At 48.3% G+C, this 19,738-nt stretch overlaps 1 protein-coding gene across 12 annotated transcripts in view; it reads right to left on the bottom strand.

The window, feature by feature from the left end:
* Positions 1 to 19,738, bottom strand: part of NGEF (neuronal guanine nucleotide exchange factor) — a 128,341-nt gene that overhangs the window by 13,230 nt on the left and 95,373 nt on the right. For all 12 annotated transcript variants that reach the window (XM_060416341.1, XM_060416309.1, XM_060416321.1 and 9 more), the window contains one exon: positions 1,622 to 1,782. In XM_060416341.1, coding sequence (XP_060272324.1) covers positions 1,622 to 1,782 — 161 coding nt within the window. The remainder of the gene's footprint in view (positions 1 to 1,621; positions 1,783 to 19,738) is intronic.

Genomic DNA, 19,738 nt, shown 5'->3' with positions numbered 1-19,738 from the left:
TCACCAAACCAACATGACAGGAGGTGGTCCCAGTGAGGGGGCTGTTCTATCACATCAAGGAATTACTTGTTCAGGTTTCCTGGTAGATGATAACATTAGGAACATGCTAAAGAGACCTCCTCCGTACATGCGTACTGATGCATTTATGAAGTGAGATGACGATGGTAATTCACTTTGGAATGCTCCCACGGGTGGTGGGGTTGGGGGGTGGATGGGGCCGTGGGTGAACCGAGATGCTGAAACGTGGGCTGTTCTGCTGTTTCTATTTCTGCATGTTTGGGATATTCCATAATAACATATAAACAGATAGGTAAACAAATAGATACTCCTCCCCCAGCACGAGGGTGCAGTGGCAGAGGCTGAGGGGTCTCCAAGACAGCGCTGGTCTCAGTCAGCTCTCACCTCCCTGAGCCCACCTGGTTGGGGGGACTGCTGCAGGATCTGGGGGCTGCAAACAGGAAGGTGAGGTGCCCGTGTGCAGGGGGACACTCAGGAGGGTCCACGGAGAGCCACATGGGGAGCAGGGGGCTGCTGCTGCCCAAGTGCTATTTCTCATTGGAACAGGGGTGGTCGGGCCTGCTGATAAAAGCTGAGTTTTAGCTGCAAACCTCCAAAGAATAAGGTGCAAATGGTAAATGGATCTCTTATCCTAACAGAATGGCTGGAGCTCTTCTTCATGATGACCAGTCAATAGATGTCTATTCCTCCTCCACTTAAGTACATCCCATCCTTCTTGAGGCAAAATATAAGCCCAGTTCCAGTCACCACTTCTACGCAACTAGAGAGGAGAAACTGTAACTCCAGGACTGCGCTCTGACTTGCCCTCAGGGGATCTTGGGCCCTGCATGCGCCAAGCCAGGGCCTGGTGGCGTCAGGATAAAGAGCGTGTCACCTGGACACCGCTGTGTCCAGTCCAGGTGCAGGACATGTGAGCGTCTGCACTGATGGGAGGGACCTGCAGGCAGCAGTTCTGTCTGGGGGACGCACCGGCCTTGTTGCTGGGAGGGTGGCAGATCTCTGGGTTTATGTATTTAGGTTTATCTTTTGCCTTTCCATCTTTTCATGTGAGAGTTGGACCATAAAGAAGGCTGAGCACCAAAGAACGGACGCTTTCAAACTGCAGTGCTGGGGAAGACTCTTGAGAGTCTCTTGGACTGCAAGGAGATCCAACCAGTCCATCCTAAAGGAGATCAGTCCTGAATATTCATTGGAAGGACTGATACTGAAGCTGAAGCTCCAACGCTTTGGCCACCTGATGGGAAGAGCTACCTCACTGGAAAAGACCCTGATGCTGGGAAAGCTGAGGGCAAGAGGAGAAGGGGACGACAGAGGATGAGATGGTTGGATGGCATCACCGACTCGATGGACATGAGTTTGAGCAAGCTCCAGGAGATGGTGATGGACAGGGAAGCCTGGTGTGCTGCAGTCCATGGGGTTGCAAAGAGTCAGACACGACTTAGTGACTGAACAACAACAATTTAGTTATAGCTTATTACAGAAAACTCCAAACATTCAAAAGCAGAGAAGCCAGCGTAGCAGGCAGGCACCACCAGCCCCAGCCGCACCCCGGGTGGGGAGGAGGGACTGGAAGGCGCCCCACGAGGATGGGGCGCTGGCTCACCGCTCGCTGACGGCCATGACGTCCAGCACGTTGGAGAAGAGGATGTGGGCCTCGGACGGGTGCAGGATCTTCTTCAGCCGCTCGTTCTCCATGAAGTGGGACACCAGCAGGTTCAGGCTTTTATAGTAGGAGGCCTCCGAAGTGATGAGCTCAAACATGGCCTGGGACACCGGGCAAAGAAGATGAGAGGAGGGCCAGCAGTCAGCACCCAGGGCTCACTTTTCCCCACTCTCAGACAGATGAAAGCACAAGTCGCTCCATCGTGTCCGACTCTTTGTGACCCCATGGACTATACAGTCAGCCCATGGAATTCTCCAGGCCAGGATACTGGAGTGGATAGCCTTTCCCTTCTCCAGGGGATCTTGCCAACCCAGGGATCTAACCCAGGTCTCCCACATTGCAGGCAGATTCTTTACCAGCTGAGCCACCAGGGAAGCCCAAGAATACTGGAGTGGGTAGTCTATCCCTTCTTCAGAGGATCTTCCCGACCCAGGAATTGAACCAAGGTCTCCTGCATTGCAGGTGGATTCTTTACCAGCTGAGCTATCAGGGAGGCTCCTCAGACAGATGCAAAGGTTTTATTTTATTTTTGTCCGCAATGCACAACTTGCAGGATCTTAGTTCCCCAAGCAGGGATCGAGTCCTCACCCTCAGCAGTGAAAGCTCCAAGTCCTAACCACTGGACAACCAGGGAATTCTCCAGATGCAAAGGTGGCCAGCACCCTTTCAGAGACCTCTAGCCTGCTCACAGTAGTGAAGCTGAAGACGCCCTCGTGTCCAAGGTCAAACACAAGAGGTCATTCATTCATCAGAGCTCCGACAGCTGACTCAGCTGACTCAGCTGACTCAAGGGTGACTCAGGACTGCTTCCTGGTGAAGAATGGCTGGGAGACTCATCCATAGAGGGAGCGCCACTTCTACACACCCAGAAAAACATTTAGAAGGAACCAGGTCATGATGTCAACCGCAGGTGTCAACAGGGGGTGGAATCTGAGGGTGATTTCACTCTTTTTTTAAAAAGTCTCTTTTTTTAGTTTTGGCTGCTACACGGGCTCTTCTCCAGGCGCATCGGGTGGGGCTACTCCAGCGTGGTGCCCAGCCTTCTCACTGCCGTGGCTTCTCTTGCTTCAGAGCACAGGCGCCAGGCAGGCGGGCTTCCGCAGCTGTGGTTCCCGGGCTCTACTGAGCACAGGCTCAACAGTTGTGGCGCACGGGCTCACCTGCTCCATGGCACGTGGGATCTTCCCGGGCCGGGGATCGGGCTCGTGCCTCCTGCATTGGCAGGCAAATTCTTTACCACTGAGCCACCAGGGAAGCCCTACTCTTTTCTTTTTAACCTTTCAACTGTCCGAGAACTGAAGAATGAGCACAGATTATTTCTTTCATGGTCTGATTTTATAATGTAACCAATCAAGCAATCTTCATTTAGAAGGAGAGAGAAAAAAAGCGAGAAATCCATAATCTGATAAGCTTTTTGAAGGCAGTTTCTTCTCTATCATGCTTATTATGCGATTGTTGAGCCTATGAAACAACAAACTCACTGGACCTCTGTTCCCTCACGTGTCGTCTGTGAAGCAGGGTGGGAATGCCAGCTCACCCTCCTGCTTCACTCACAAGCAAACTCATGACCCTTCCTGAGGCCACCCTGGGGCCACCCTCACCTTCCTCCCCACCCCCATCTCCCTCTGCTGTTTATCAACCTAGCATGGGTTCAGGTTCTATTGCGGCCACCCGGCAGGGATGGTCAAGTGGGGTGAATTGTGACCACCCTTCCAAAGCTGTGGGGTTTCCCCCGTGGCTCAGTGGTAAAGAATCCACCTGCCAGTGCAGGAGACGTGGGTTTGATCCCTGGATCGGGAAGATGCCCTGGAGAAGGAAATGGCAGCCCACTCCAGTATTCTCGCCTGGGAAATCCCATGGACAGAGGAGCCTGGCAGGCTATATAGTGCATGGGTTTGCAGACTCAGACATGACTGAGCAACTAACAACTCCTCCATACCTGGGTCTACATCCCACCCTCTAGCACCTGCGAATGGGAACCTGTTTGGCAAAAGGGTCTTTGCACATTAAGTTATGGATGTCAAGGTGAGGAGACCATCCTGGATTGAGGTCTAAATCCAATGACAGCTGTCCTTGTAGGAGAGATGCAGAGAGAGACACATAGGGAAGAAGGCCAGGTGAGGACCCAGGCAGAGACGGGAGCGATGCTGACTCAAGTTCAGGAACACCCAGAGCCACCAGAAGCGGAAGAGGCGGAAACTGCCGACAGCCAATTTCAGGCTCTGGGCTCTGCAACCGGGGGAGAATTAATTACCACCCAGTTTGTGGTCATTTGTTACAGCAGCCCCAGGGAAATAAACAGACAGAGAGAGGAGGGCTTCAGCTACGAACACTAGTGCTCCCAGGGCCGGGAGGGACACTGGAAGGAAGGGAGGCAGGCAGGGAGAGGGAGGGAGGACCAGCATATTCTCCAGACACACAAGGCACTTTCCCACTTCATGGTCTCTGCACCTACCCACCCACCCCCCCGGCCCCACCCTGCCCCGCCCCTAGGAAGGACACTCGGAAGGTCCCATCTTATTAAAAGGAAACAGACGCAGAGGTTAAGTAATGCCCCCGAAGTTACCGCTGGAGGGTGCAAGACTCAACCCAAGGGTTTTCCAAGTTCTGGACTCTGCCCCCCACTACCCACCCCTGCTGCCTTAGACGCAGACAAGGCTGGCGATCCAGTGGGGTCTGCAGGCAGCCTGCCGGGCAGCTACTCTGCTGCCTCCATGCAAAGCTCAGACAAACAGCTGACCTGGCAAAATGCTTTAAAATAAGCGACATATTTGCAAGTTGGGCATGCTTAACAGCATAAACGGGATCTGGCCACGGCACTAGTGGTAAAGAACCCACTTGCCAGTGCCGGGGACCTAAGAGACGAGGTTTCGATCCCTGGGTCGGGAAGATCCCCTGGAGGAGGGCATGGCAACCCACGCCAGTGCCTGGAGAATCCCATGAACAGAGGAGCCTGGTGGGCTACGATCCACAGGGTCGCAGAGTCAGACATGACTGAAGTGACTTAGCCCAGCATTGCAGAGCAACAGCCTAAACCTGCTCAGCACCAATGAGAAAGTTCACACACACACATCACTGCAGGGTGGCCCACCAGCAGAGGAGAACCCTGCCTCCCCCAACCCCAGCGTCTGTGCCTCACGCAACACAATGTGATGAGGCACTGAAACGAGCCTGCAGCCTCTCTGTCCCCAAGTTACGCGTGCTCAAAGATTCGAAACCACACACAGCACGTCCCACTGGCCTCGCCCGCGTCTGAGCCAAGGCCCCAGCACTGAAGGGCCCACCCTCTGCTCTGCCAGCATCCACCAAGCCCTGCCCGGCAAGGCTGCACTGGGCAGGAAGTTCCCTGAAGCGCCTCTGTTACAGGGGCTGAAACAAATGACTTTTCCTGCTGCTAAATTTAAGTTTCTTAAGAAAACGTCAAGCCATTAGAGCTTGCTAATTCTAAGCAAACATAACCGAAAATAAAAAACACCCCAAACCAAGATGGATGAGTGCTGCAGATCCCAAGAGAGGAAAAGGACAGCAGTTCCAGAGTGAGCCCCTCAGATAAGGTGTGTCTGCTGAACCCCATCTCCCCCAGTGACGCCTGAGGCACACCTGGGGTCACAGGTGGGAAAGGTCCCCAGCTTGCCGACAGCATCCTTATCCTGATCCCCTGGAGGACACGGGGCCGGAGGCCGCTGGGCAGAGGCAGGCGGGCCTCTCAGTCGCTGACATGCCGCGGGCGTTGGGCCTGAATCACCGCTAATTGATACCGGCTGTGCCCATTCACTGCAAGCTCACCCCCTCCTTCTCCGTTTATGGGGCAATTAGTCATCTGTGGGTTTTAGTTTTCCAGGGTGTTTGTCTTTATTTTCTATGTCAGATTACTTGCCATATCAATATGGTTGTCTTTTCCTCATCAATATTATTTTCCTCTTCAGTCATTCAAGCCTTTGAATGGGCGTTTGGAGTTGACAGGGATCCAGGCCCTGCTCATTTACTCATCCATCCACTCATCCACTCTTTCATTCATTCACTCATCCATCCATCCACTCATCCACTCATTCATCCAGTCATCCACTCATTCATTCAATCATTCATCCACTCATTCATTCATTCACTCACTCATCCATCCATCCACTCATCCATTCATTCATTCATCCATCCACTCATCCACTCATTCATTCATTCACTCATCCATCCACTCATCCACTCATTCATTCATTCACTCATCCATCCACTCATCCACTCATTCATTCATTCACTCATCCATCCATTCATTCACTCATCCATTCATTCACTCATCCATCCATCCATTCACTCATTCATCCATCTAGTCATCCACTCATTCATTCAATCATTCATCCACTCATTCCTTCATCCACTCATTCCTTCATTCCTTCACTCATTTATCCATCCACTCATTCATTCATCCATCAACTCATTCGTTTGTCCACTCATTCATTCATTCATCCAGCCACTCATCCATTCACTCATTCATCCACTATTCAATCATTCATTCATCCATTCACTCACCATTCACTCCTTCAATCTTCCACTCATCTTCTCATCCATCCATCCATCTATCCATCAGTTCCCTCATTCGATCAATCATCATCCACTCATTCGTTTGTACATTCATTCATTCATCCATCCACTCATTCATTCACTCGTCCATGAACTGGTCCAGGCCCCCAGCACTCATCCTCTGTGAACCCCACGGACTCCCCTGCTGCCTCGCACACTTCCTTAGGACCTCCCCGGTGGCCCAGTGGTTAAGACTCTGCCTTCCAATGCAGGGGACATGGGTTCCATCCCTGGTTGGGGAACTAAGATCCCACATGCTGCAGGGAAACAAAGCCCTTGGCAACCACTGAGCCTGTGTGCTCTAGAGCCCACATGCCACAACTGGAGAGAAGCCCACACCACAGCTAGAGAAGCCTGCACGCCAAGGAGATCCAAGTGCTGCAGCCAAGACCCGAAGCAGCCGAATAGATTAAAAAAAAAATGCACTGGGAAGAAAAAGACTGAGTTGCAGGAACTGCTGACCACTCCCCGATGCCCCTTTGCCAGTTTGGGCATCACTTTCTGTCCAAACCCAGGAAACTCTTGGCCGTGTTTCTCTCTTAGTCATCACCGTCCTGTCTGAGCCATGTCAATGGCTGTGACACTTCACTGATAAACAGTGGCCATAAATGTCCTGTTCCCTCACCTTGTTTATGCAGCATTGTCAGAGATAAAATGCCAGCAAGCAAAGGATAGTAACAGCTGCTGTCTGTCCAGCTCCTACCCTGCGCCTGGCGTCCTGCTGGGAACCTCCAGCGTGCCACCTCCCTCGGTCCTCACTACAACCCTGGAGATCCCCCGACGGTCCCCTCTGTGTGGATGAGGGTACCACAGAGCTTGTGAGTGGCAAAACCAAGGTTCACTCCTCATCCTTTGGATCTCAGGGCTCTGTGCCTGGACTGCCCTGCTAGGGACAGCCTTCTACACACACGCCCAGGCTTCCCTGAGAGCCCACAGGCCGGCGGTAGTGCCGGGCCACTGCCCCCCCTCCTTGCAGGTCGACGTGATGTCCTCCTTCCCACCCTCGATTATCAGCTCCTTCCGGCTAATTGTCTTTTTAGCTTTACATGGTGCTTGCAAGTGGGTGCATGCATATGCGTGCTAAGTCACTTCAGCTGTGTCCGACTCTGTCTGACCCTATGGATTGTAGTCCGCCAGACTCCTCTGTCTGTGTAATTCTCTAGGCAAGGATACTGGAGTGGGTTGCCGTGGCCTCTTCCAGGGGATCTTCCTAACCTGGGGAGCAAACCTGGGTCTCTTGCCTTGCAAGCAGTCTCTTTACCGACTGAGCCACCAGGGAATCCCTTTCAAGTAGGTGCTTGAGACAGTTTAAGGGAAAACCTCTAAACCAGCTCTCACATGGGAACCAGGCCTGGCATCGAGTGATGGGTCTTACTCCTGTACTGCCCACGGCTCACAGCTTCCATCCGAAAGCTTGGCTCCCAGACCCCTCTTCCTCGTGGCCATGGGGCCTCTCTTCCCAAGGGTGCCATTAGCTGTGCCCGCTGTTCATCCTCCTTTCCTGGCTCCAGCCAGACTGGATGCCCGATGGCCCGTCTCCTCTACCAGGTGGCTTCCTGCAAGGCCTGGCCCCGGTCAGCACACAGGAGACTCATGCGTTTGCTGTGCACCTGCTGGGAGCTGTGGGCCCTGGGGATTCCGAGAGGACCAAGACCTGACCTCTGCCCCCGGGGGGTGGCCAGCTCAAGAGGCCACCCTGCTAGGGGGCTGGGGTCGGTGATGCCTTCTGCCCTCCCCAGCTCACTCGTTCCACAGACATGTGCCCAGAGCCCCCTCCAGGTAGAGGAAGGGCTCAGTGCTAGCGACACAGAGGAACACACACATTGGGCACAGCCACTGACAGCTCTGTAGGGATGTCCACAGTGACCGGGGGGCTTCACCTTGGCAGGCGAGGGGGGAGGCAGGCAGCCAGAGACAGCAGGCTTCCGGAAGGGGCTGTCAGAGTCAAAGAACCGATAAGAGTTAGCAGTTCCCCCCTCTAAAAGGAGGGGGGACACGTGTACCCCAATGTTCATCGCAGCACTGTTTACAATAGCCAGGACATGGAAGTAACCTAGATGTCCATCAGTAGATGAATGGATAAGAAAGCTGTGGTACATATACACAATGGAGTATTACTCAGCTATTAAAAAGAATGCATTTGAATCAGTTCTAACGAGGTGGATGAAACTGGAGCCTATTATACAGAGTGAAGTAAGTCAGAAAGAAAAACACCAATATAGTATACTAACGCATATATATGGAATTTAGAAAGATGGTAATGATGACCCTATATGTGAGATAGCAAAAGAGACATAGATGTAAAGAACAGAATTTTGGACTTTGTGGGAGAAGGTGAGGCTGGGATGATTTGAGAGAATAGCATTAAAACATGTATATTATCATATGCAAAATAGATCACCAGTCCAGGTTCGATGCATGAGGCAAAAAAAAAAGGGGGGGGGAGAAGTCCCACATATCTCAGCCTGACTCTGTGACCATGTTTGTGAAAATGCAGATTCCCAGGCGCCTTCCCAGAGCCACTCATAACCTGTCCTTCAAGAAGTTCCCCAGGTGGTTCTGAGGCGTGGCAGAGTCTGAGACCCTGATGTCAGGGCCGGGGTGTCCCCCAGCTCCAGAGCCTCCCCATGTACCTTTCTTTCTCACGTGTCACCTGAGTGCTAAGCGCTGGGCACCTGCCCGATACCTGACTTCCGTGCAGTGCTGCTTCCTGGAGGGTGGGGAGAGGTGGAGAGAAAGCTGTCTAAGGACAGCCCTGCCCTCTGCTTTGGGCCTTGAGTCCTGCTGCCGCCAGCTGCGGCCACCCTGGGTGGATTCGTGTCCTCTCTCTGCCAGGCCCTCCTTCCCGCATGATCCGACTGTTCAGGCACAAAGCTGTGCCCACTTCTGCAGCTAGAAGAGTAAAGCAAACCCCGCAGGCACTAGGTGGGACAGAAGTGACCGAAAAGGCTTGCAATTAAGAAGCGGCCCTTAGAGCATCGCTTTTTATCCTTCAGTACTGAAGCTGGATTTCAGAGCCCAGGCCGAGTCCTGCTGCAGCGCGGTCTCTAGTCCGCGCGGGAAATGCAAGGAGGGCCGCCATGGGGGCCATGGGCCTCGGTGTCACCCTGGGTGCTGACAGCTACTCCCCTGCTCGCTATGGGACTAAAGGGTCACACGCTAAGTGCGAGTTAACCTGCAGGCCCTGGGGGGCCTGGCGCGCCCCCACACAAACCAGCTGCCCAAACCCAAGCCTTGGCAAGCTCACACACATCACAAGCCAACTGTTAGCTTTTTCTCAAGATGGCTTGGGAAATAGGGTAGCTTACAAAAAAGTACCAAAACAGATACAGATTTGAAAAGACATGTGCTAGAGAAGATGCTCAGCCCCGTTCACAACAAGAGAAATGCAAAGTAAAACCACAACACAGCATCATTTATGTCCAGCTCACCGGTCAAGATGAACTCATCGGATGTTGTACCTTCCTGGTGAGAGGGAGCCAGCACCTTCACACACACCCGAAGTGTGAAGACAGCCTGGTGATGAGGTCTCAAAATTTCAAAAGTATATAAACTTTCACCCAACAGTTCCACTTAGCAATTCCTACAGTACACCATTGTATAGATCTGCCTTTTATTATTATAATAATGCTGTAAAGAACATCCTTGATACATAACATTTCTAGTTGCAAATGTCCATCAGCAGGGGACTGGTTGAATCAATTATGGAATATCATAAGCAGTGGAGCTCCATAAAGCTTAAAAAAAAAAAGAAAAGAAAAAAAAATAGGGACCTCTCTTTGGGCTGATCTGAAAATACTGTCAAAACATTTCGGCACATTGGATAAGAATTTGCCTACCAATGCAGGGGACATGGGTTTGATCCCTGGTCTGGGAAGATTCGACACGTCACAGAGTCACTAAGCCCGTGTGCCACATGTGCTGAGCCGGTGTGCCCAGAGCTCGTGCTCTGCAACAGAGACGCCATCAGAGTGAGAAGCTCCAGCCCCGCAACTAGAGAGCAGACCCCGCCTGCTGCAACTGGAGAAAGCCCGTGAAGAGCAATGAAGACCCCAGGGCAACCAAATATAAATAAAATTAATAAATTAAAAAACCCATTTTGCTAAGTTAAAAAAGTAAGCAAGACATAAACAATGTACATAGAGCTTATCATTTGCGTAACACACACAGAGATATTGGCCCTGAGGGCCAGGGGTTAGAAGGGGAGGCTTTTTACACCATAATTCTGTTTGCTCTGTTTGAAATTTATGTCAAGTGCATAAGTTATTTATCCAACAGATTTATTTTAAAAACGCTAAATGGTAACATCACTTTGTTAAAATAGGTATGTGCATGCTCAGTCACTTCAGTCATGTCCAACTCTTTGTGACCCCACTGTAGCCCACTGGGCTCCTCTGTCCATGGATTCTCCAGGCAAGAATACTGGAGTGGGTTGCCATGCCCTCCTCCAGGGGATCTTCCCAACCCAGAAATTGAATCAGTGTTTCTTATGTTTCCTGCATTGCCAGGCAGGTTCTTTACCACTAGCACCACCTGGAAAGCCAAAAATAGGTATAAATTCTTGCAATATCTGATGTTTTGGGTGATGGCTACTGTCCATCTTAAAGCATGGGACAATTTGGGACTAATTTGCTGAACTGTTTGGGGTTTATCCTACGGAGACAAATAAATGATTCAATGAAGGTTGGTAAATAAAACAACCACGACTTAATTTTCTGATAGAAGTATATCACTGAAAAACACGAGCAGTTTCCTAGTCAAATGGGCAGTCTTCTTTGGGGGAAAAAAAAGACGAAAGTATTATTTAAGTTCTAAGTTGTAAAAACAGGTTGAAAAGCAACAAAAACACAACTCTGATTTCAGAGGCTGATCAGACCCAGACTGAGAGCCCTACGCAACTGGCTAGCTCCCTGGGAAGCCCCCTCCCACCTTGTTCCCAGGGGAATGGAGCTGGGAAACTGGTTCAGACTGGTATGGGCGGTGTCACCACAGTGCCAGCCTGGGTGTGTGTGTGCATCCTTGTCTCCATGGAGATGCTCGAAATATCATGCTCTGCTCAATTTTTTGAGCTCTGCACAACCAGTCCCCCAAGACCACCAGGACTTCGTCCTTATCTGGTCTGGGGACACAACCCACACCAGTGGCAGGGGCAACTTCTCCAGGGGATGGGGCTAGAGCAGGACCCCAGCTTCTCCTTCATTTCTCCTAACACTGGTGCCAGGTGTGGCAAAAGGCAAGCAACGCAGTGACTGTCCCTGCCACTCCCATTTGAACACCCAACCCTTCCTCGGTGGCCTTCTTCTTAAGTTTGTGATTTGAATATTTGTCTAGTTATTTTCTCAAACCATCATGTTCGCAATCAGTAATTGAGAAACCATTCCAAACAGGAGGGTGGGAACCAAGAGCTTCAGAGTTACGTTAAAAAGCAAAAAGTAAACCCAGGAAATCCTACACGACATCTAAGAGAACATGTCCCAATGTCAGCTGCCTACTTTTTATACTTTAAAGAGGAGGAGGGGAAACATACAATTTTATTCTTAAATCCCGATTCTTTCAGTGACCAGTTGAGACTCAGACCTACCAAAAGGCCACCATTTGGGGGTATTTTCCTTGTGTGAATGGGAGTTCTCCAGGACCTGCTGCTTTTGTAGCTAAAGAAAGAGATGCTTCAACAACAGACTGAGCTGCCAGAACAAGTTGCCTGACTTGCTTTGATAAATGGAAAGATGACCTGATGCAGACGTCTCTGATTTGGAACATGAAATCTGAAGATCTCAGTGTTGTGTCCATTGCCAGATGTTAAATAGAAACTCACATTAAGCTCTTTAACATAAATAAGAAAAGTCAGTCCATAAAGACTCAGAGCAAAATGCACTGAAGCTCGAGTGCCTCTGTTATTCACTACTGCCTGGGACCACGGTTACTCTTATGTCATCCTAACTTACTAAAATATTTTTGGTCCGAGCCATTGAAAATGACAAAAGTATCTTTATTTTCTATGCCCACTCTACTACACATGTAATGTTCGATCCTGCCTTTAAAAAATAGGTCATGAATATTCACCTATTCTCTGAAAACATGCTTTTTAATGCTTGTGTCTTTGCATAGCTGTACACTGTCTTTAAAATAAAAAGTGCCCTATCGGTGGGCATTAGGATTCTTCCTCCATCCCTCCCTAATTTTTGCTTGAAGGGACAGCCTAATAAATATTTGTGTGCCTTTCTGATTATTTTTCAAGATAAATTTCTAGTAACAGAAACACTAGACAGTATACAAGCATGTTCTTGTAAGGAGACTGGTACAAATATTGCTCTCTCTCGTCCCATCAGCTGTGCTCGAGAGCACTCATTTAAAAATGCGCCCAACACGAGGTTTTAAATGTATTTATATTCAAAATCTCTGCTATTTTGAAATGCCCGGTGCCTCAGTGTTGTTAATTGTACTTCTGTCATTACCAGTGAGTTTTTTTTTCTTTTTCCTGTTTTCATTTAATCACCAGCCACTTTTCTTAAGAGAATTGTTTAGCCTATGTTTCTTTAGGGTGCTCACTGCTTTCTTATCAACAGGGCTTTCTAACTGATGGAAAACCCGAGTTTTGTTAATGTACGCAGAAAGAACCAATTTTCAGTTCTTCGTATTTTCTGGACACATCTCACGACATTTGGGACCTCAGTACCCCGACCAGGGACCAAACCAATGCCATCTGCACTGAGAGGCAGGGTCTTAACCCCTGGACCACAGGGAAGTCCCCCAAACAAATAACCTTTGCATGCTTATTTTATAACCCACCACCTCCCTGAACTGCCTTGTTAGACCCAGTATTTTTGACTCCCTCAGGGTCTTACGTAGGCAGCCATCCCTGACAGATAACGAACGGCGAGTCTGACTTTCCTTCTCTACGGGCTTATGTCTCGTTTCCCTCCTCATTGCGTGCACTGGCCACAGCTTCCAGAACAACTGCAGGGGTATCAAGCATCATCATCTTGCCTTTATTGCCACCAGCAATTCTTCATTACGTAGGATGCTTTTATAGATCTGAGATGCTCTTTACAAATTTCAGCAAGTATGCTTCTGAGTTTTGTTTAGATGGAAATTGAGGTACTATTTCCCTTTCGAACCTTTTTGGAGCTTGGGGTATTTTTCTCCTCTGGCCTATTCGTATGATAAATTTTGGTTTCAAACATTATACCGTATTTGCAGTAATTTCTGTGCCCAGTGTTATTCTTCTAAAGTATCTCCAGATTTTATTTTCTTATGCTGTATGTAAATGTCTGCCTTAATTCAGAGCCACACAGATCACTGTTTTATTATATTTGCGGGGGGGGGGCGCAGAAAATACTTAACCTAAATGAGGACATCTCTTTTTACAATGTGTCAGTTTTTAAATGAACATACAATAAAATTGACTTTTTGGTATATACAGTTCTATGAATTTCGACCCTTCTATAGATTCTTGTCACCAGCACTACAACCAGGACACACAAGAGCTCCATCACTTCAAACATTCCTGTGCTCCCCACTTGAGTCACAGCCTCCCCCCACCCCTCACCCCTGGCAACCACTCATCTGTTCTCTATCCCTATAGCCTTGTCATGTTCAGAATGTCATATAAGTGGAATCACATACTATGGAAACTTTCTGACTTCTTTCACTCAGCAAAATGCCTCTGAGATTCATCTGAGTTGTGTCAACAGCTCATTTCTTTTTATTACTGAGTAGTGGTAAAGAACCTGCCTGCCAGATGTAAGCAATGTGAGTTCGATCCCTGGGTCGGGAGGATTCCCTGGAGAAGGAAATGGCAACCCACTCCAGTATTCTTGCCTGGAGAATTCCATGGACAGAGGAGCTTGGTGGGCTACAGTCCATGGAGTCACAAAGAGTCGGACATGATTTAACGGCTAAACAACAACAACAATTTGTGTGAATGTTCCTGTGTCTATTTATCCATCTGTTAGGGAACATCTGAGTTGTTACCAGCTTTTGACAATTATGAACAGACTTAGTATCAACATTCGTGTACAGATTTCTGTATGAACGTAGATTTTTGTTTCTCTAGGGTAGTGGCTCTCAGCTACAAACTATTTTTGCTCCCTGGATGATACTCAGCGAGGTGAAGAGACATTTTGGGTTGTTATATGTCAGGACAGGGGTGCTACAGGCATCCTGCTGCCAGGGATGGTGCTAAACCTGTGAAGAACAGGAAGGAGAGCAAGCCCAGAACGAAGGAGGAAGCAGCCCCAAATTCAATAGCGTTGTTATGGAGACACTGCTCTAGGTAAACACCCAGGATTTGCTGGCTTGGAGGGAAGAGCATGTTTCACTGTATAAGAAGCTGTCAAGGATTCTCCAGAGCAGCTGTGCCATTTTGAAATCAGAAGTGTATGAGAGTTCCAGTTGCTCCACACCAGCACCGGGCATTGTGTTTTAAGAGTTTTTAGTCCGTGTTTACTATTTTTAAAAATATTTATTGATTTATTTGCCTGTGTTGAGTCTTAGCTGTGGCAGGCGGGCTTCTCTAGTTGTGACTCTCAGGCTTAGCAGCCCTGCAGCACGTGGGATCTTAGTTCCCGGACCAGGGACTGAACCTGCGTCGCCCGCATTGCAAGGCGGACTCTTAACCTCTGAACCACCAGGGAAGTCCTAGTGTCCATTATTAGTTCTAAGAGGGTATTTGTTTTTTTGTAGATTCTTTGGGATTTTCTGCGACCACATCATACCATCTGTGAAGAAGGGTAGTTCCTTCATTTCTAACTTCCCTGGAGACTTCCTCTTTAACTCAGGGATTACACAGAAACGCGCTGCTTGATTTCCAAGCGCTAGGAGGTTGTCCTGCTCTCTTTACGTCGTTGATTTCTGTTTAATTCTATTATGGCGAGGTCACACTCTGTGTGATTTAAATTCTTTTAATTTGTTAAAATGCGGTGTGGTCTATCTTGGTGAATATTTCACATACAGGTGAAAAACCAAGTGTGTTCTGCTACTGTTGAGTAGAGTGCCTTAGAAATGTTAATTCATTCCAGTTGGTTTGAGGGCATTCAATCCTCCTTATATCCTTACTGATTTGTGTTCCCTAGTTCTCCTAATTACTGAGAGGAGTGCTGACGTCTTTATAATTGTGGATTTTATTTTTAATGTCAACAGGGGTGGCGCTAGTGGCAAAGAACCCGCCTGCCAGTGCAGGAGTCCTAAGCGACATGGGTTTGATCCCTGGGTTGGGAAGATTCCCCCGGAGAAGGACATGGCAACCCAACATTTCTGACTTGAGGTGTTTACATTGTTTAAACTTATTTTCTTGTTTTGTTGCATTGCAGTGAGAGAGTAGGACCTATACAATTTTAATACATATTTACTGAGCTTTTTCTTAAGGCTTATTATTCAGCCACTTTTTGATGGTGTTTACAGACATTGAGAAATAAAATATTGCCTCTTTTTTGAGCACTGTGTCCAATAGAAATATAATGTGGGTCTCATATACAATTTAAGGTTTTCTAGTAACCATATTTTTTAAAAGGTCAAAAGAAATTTTAATATATTTTCTTTAATCTAATATATCCAGGATATTAAGTCAACATGTAATACAAAAACGACTGATAAGATAGTTTGCTTCCTTTTTCTGTGTCTCAAGTCTGCAAGACTTGGTATTTGTTTTTACACTCAGCCTGTTTCAGTGAGGACTGGTCACATGTCAGGTTGTTGAAGAGCCACGTGTCACCACCAGGGGCTAAGGAAGGGGCAGTGCCGCTTTAGAGAGCGCAGAGTTCAGTGAAAATATCTAAAGTCAGCCCCACTCCTGTCGTCAGGCCTCTTGTATCCCTGCTATGCCCCACTCTCCAGGAACAGTACGGTGGGCACGACAGCTTCCGTGCCTGTCTCTGCCTGACTCTGCTCTACTTGGGCTTCCATTTCAAGACACTTTCTCACAGTTACCTATCCCTGTAAACTGTACCTCTTGGGAATGGCCTTCCTAATCATACAACACAACATCCAGAAGATTAGGTTTAAATGAGATTTTTAAGTAGAGAAAGATACGACTGAAGAAGGCTTGAGCACCGTCAGCCTGCTGCCAGCTCCTCATCTGTACTAACTCATTTGATCTTCACAACCCTGTGTATGAGCTCAGTCTTACAGGCAAGGAAGCAGAGGCACAGGGAAGTAACGTAATTTTTCCAACTTCTGGGTTGGGAAGATCCCCTGGAGAAGGGATAGGCTATCCACGCCAATATTCATGGGCTTCCCTGGTGGCTCAGACAGTAAAGAATCCGCCTGCAATGTAGGAGACCTGGGTTTGATCTCTGGGTTGGGAAGATCCGCTGGAAGAGGGCATGGCAACCCACTCCAGTATTCTTGCCTGGAAAATCCCCATGGACAGAGGAGCCTGGCGGGCTACAGTCCATGGGGTTGCAAACAGTCGGACACGACTGAGCAACTAAGCACAGCAGAGCACCCTGCTAAGAAGTAGCAGAACCGGGATTCAAACCCAGGCAGCTGGGCGCCAGCGCTTGCGTGCATAAACTCTGCGCTCCATCACCCACCCCCGTGTTTTTACTGTGGGAGAAAATGTTTCAAACATATAAACAAATTATATCCAGAATATGTAAAAAGCTGCTCTCCATCAAGAAGACAAACAAAGATAACACTATAGGAAAAAAAGGGCAAAGATTAAGAACAGGTAATTCACAAAGAAAGGGAAACAGCCAGTGAGCATAAGAAAAGATGCCTGGGGACTTCCCTGGTGGTCCAGGGGTTACGAATCTGCCTTGCAGTGTAGGGATGAGGGCTTCACCCCCAGCTGGATCCCTGGTCGGGGAACTAAGATCCCACATATTGTGAAGCAACTCAGCCCCTGCGCCATCACTCCTGAGCCTGTGTGACACAGCCAGGGAGTCCGTGCACTGCAATGAAAGCCCGTGCGCCACAGGGAGGACCCGGCACAGCCAATTAAATAAATACTAAGAAGAGCAGCTCACTTTATGTCATCAAGGACAGGCGGGTTAAAAACAACACACAGTTTTTCATCCTACAGATTAGGGCAAAAATCAAGAAGTTTGCTAACAAGGCTAGAGCGTGAATATATGCTTTCTTTGCTGTAGCTGTGTGAAATTTGAACTGCCTTTTGAATGGCGATTTGGTGTGTCAACTACAAATTGCCACTTGCCAAGAGCATTTGCCAGGGACTGAATAACAAGGGCTTCCCAGGTGGTAAAGAACTTGCCTGCCAACGCAGGAAATGTAAGAGACATGAGTCCGATCCCTAGTGGGGAAGATCCCCTGGAGGAGGGCATGGCAACCCACTCCAGTATTCTCGCCTAGAGAATCCCGCGGACAGAGGAGCCTGGCGGGCTACAGTCCGTGGTTGCAGAATCGGACACGACTGAAGTGACTTAGCATGCATGCACGCACACAAGGGCTTTTGCCATCTGCCTCTGTGGAGACTGAGCCCTGCGCTGCCGCAGCTGTTGACCTGCAACACCCCCGGAGGGAGTTCGGGGTGGAGAGTGAGGCACTCTGTGCTCCAGGGAATGTGGTGGAACGGGTCTTTAGATAGTCAGATATTTTCAGCAACTCATCTCATGACCCAATCCTTGCATCTCCTCCTATCTAGAAAAGCACTAAATCCCTTCATGATGATATCAGTTCCTCCTGACCATCCTCAAAACGAATGCTTGATTGTACTGAACTCCTCCTTCACCAGAATCTTATATATTGACCTTGCCCCACTGCCTCTTCGGAGCAGGCTCTCAGAGCTATCTGAGGGGCTGTCTCCAAGCTGCAGTCCTCATTTTGCCCCAAATAAAACAACTTGCAACTCTCACGTTATGCATCTTTTTAGTCGACTGGGAGTATCCAGAAATCCCATGGACAGAGGAACCTGGCAGGCTACAGTCCATGGGGTCTCAAAGAGTCAGACACAACTTAACAACTAAACCACCACAGCACCACCACCATCATCTAAAACGCACTTCACTTTCAACCCACAGTTCCATTTCCGGGTATCTATCGTACAGCTGAGGCTTCCCAGGTGGTACTAGTGGTAGAGAATCTGCCTCTCAATGCAGGAGATTCAATAGACGTGAGTTCGATCCTTGGGTCAGGAAGATCCCCTGGAGGAGGAAATGGCAACCCACTCCAGTATTCTTGCCTGGAAAAATTCCACGGACAGAGGAGCCTGGGGGGTTATAGCCTAAGGGATCGCAAAGAGTCGGACACAGCTGAGTGTCTGAGCACGGAGTGACTGATGGATCGGACAGCTGTGGTCTCCTGATCAGACAGCTGTGGTCTCCTGGGAGCATGAAGATGCAGGCCCACAGAAGTTCTCCTAACCAAGCCCTGAGTGACCAATGCTCCTGTGAGGATCCACTGCGGGCTGGTCACAGGCTGTCCCCCACTACCCCCTCCCCTGCCACCTGAAGCTTCTCTCCCCACCTGTGAGCCCCTGTGCTTGTCCTTAAACTTATTCAAGCCAATTGTACTTGTTCTGCAATTATGTCCTTAAGTGAAAAAAAACTAAAGAATTTTCAGTGCAAAGGGAGTTGTTTTTATGAAAGTAACCTGGAAGCTCTCCGAGGTCAGTGAAAGTCAAGTTGCTAAAAAAACCAAAACCAGAATCAAACTGCTCTTGAATAAAACAAGTGTAAAATATGGGGACAGCATCATAAGGCTCGATAAGGATTTTGCACTTACGAGTCTTCGCAAGTGTCTAAAGTCCAAACTCACACAGCGTGTAATGACTATGATTTATCAGGAGAAAGTGAAAACGGTCCTCCAGCCGGGAGCCAAGAAAAGGCCTGCACACGTGCACACTGTTAGCATTTTGCAATGAAAATGAAACAACGAAATGAACAATGAAAATGTATTAACGAGTATCTTATTTAATTTTGAAACTTGCAAACAAAGCAATAATCTTTAACTGTACAAAATGACGTCACTGTTCCCTTTGGTAACTTTTCTTGCTCTGAATTCTAATTTGTGTGATAATATCATGGGTTTAGTTTTCTCATCAGTCGGATGATTTCTGGCTTTCAATGGAGGATTTAAGCAATTTACATATGTGGTTACAACAATGATGTTTGCTATGAACTCTGCCACCTTATTTTATACCATTTGTGTTTTTATGCTGACCTTTTACTGTTTGCTTTCCTTTTCTTACAAGATCCCTGCTTTCTCTGCTTTTGGCTCGTTGTTGTAAGAGATTTATACCATTTATACCATGTTTTAAGTTCTACTGGGGTTTATCTCTAAGCTTTCCAAAGTAATTTAAATTTATTTATCTAATTATCAAGGTAAAAAGAAAAAAGAATTCTTTCAAAAACTAGACACTTTTCCTTATTTTGAGGACTAGGAAAAAGGCCCAGGGTGGTAATATTGTGTGAAAAAAAAAAGCCAAATGCAAAATCGCACTGTATAATTCCTTTTATATGAAAGTCAAACTTAGGGATGGTGCAAGGGGAACAAAAGCAAGAACAGAGGCATGGGACCACATCAGAC

This window comes from Ovis aries, chromosome 1, assembly GCF_016772045.2.
Source record: "Ovis aries strain OAR_USU_Benz2616 breed Rambouillet chromosome 1, ARS-UI_Ramb_v3.0, whole genome shotgun sequence".
Classification (NCBI taxonomy): domain Eukaryota; kingdom Metazoa; phylum Chordata; class Mammalia; order Artiodactyla; family Bovidae; genus Ovis; species Ovis aries.
Note: the sequence above shows the minus strand (reverse complement) of the source record. Positions and strands in the feature narration are given on the sequence as shown.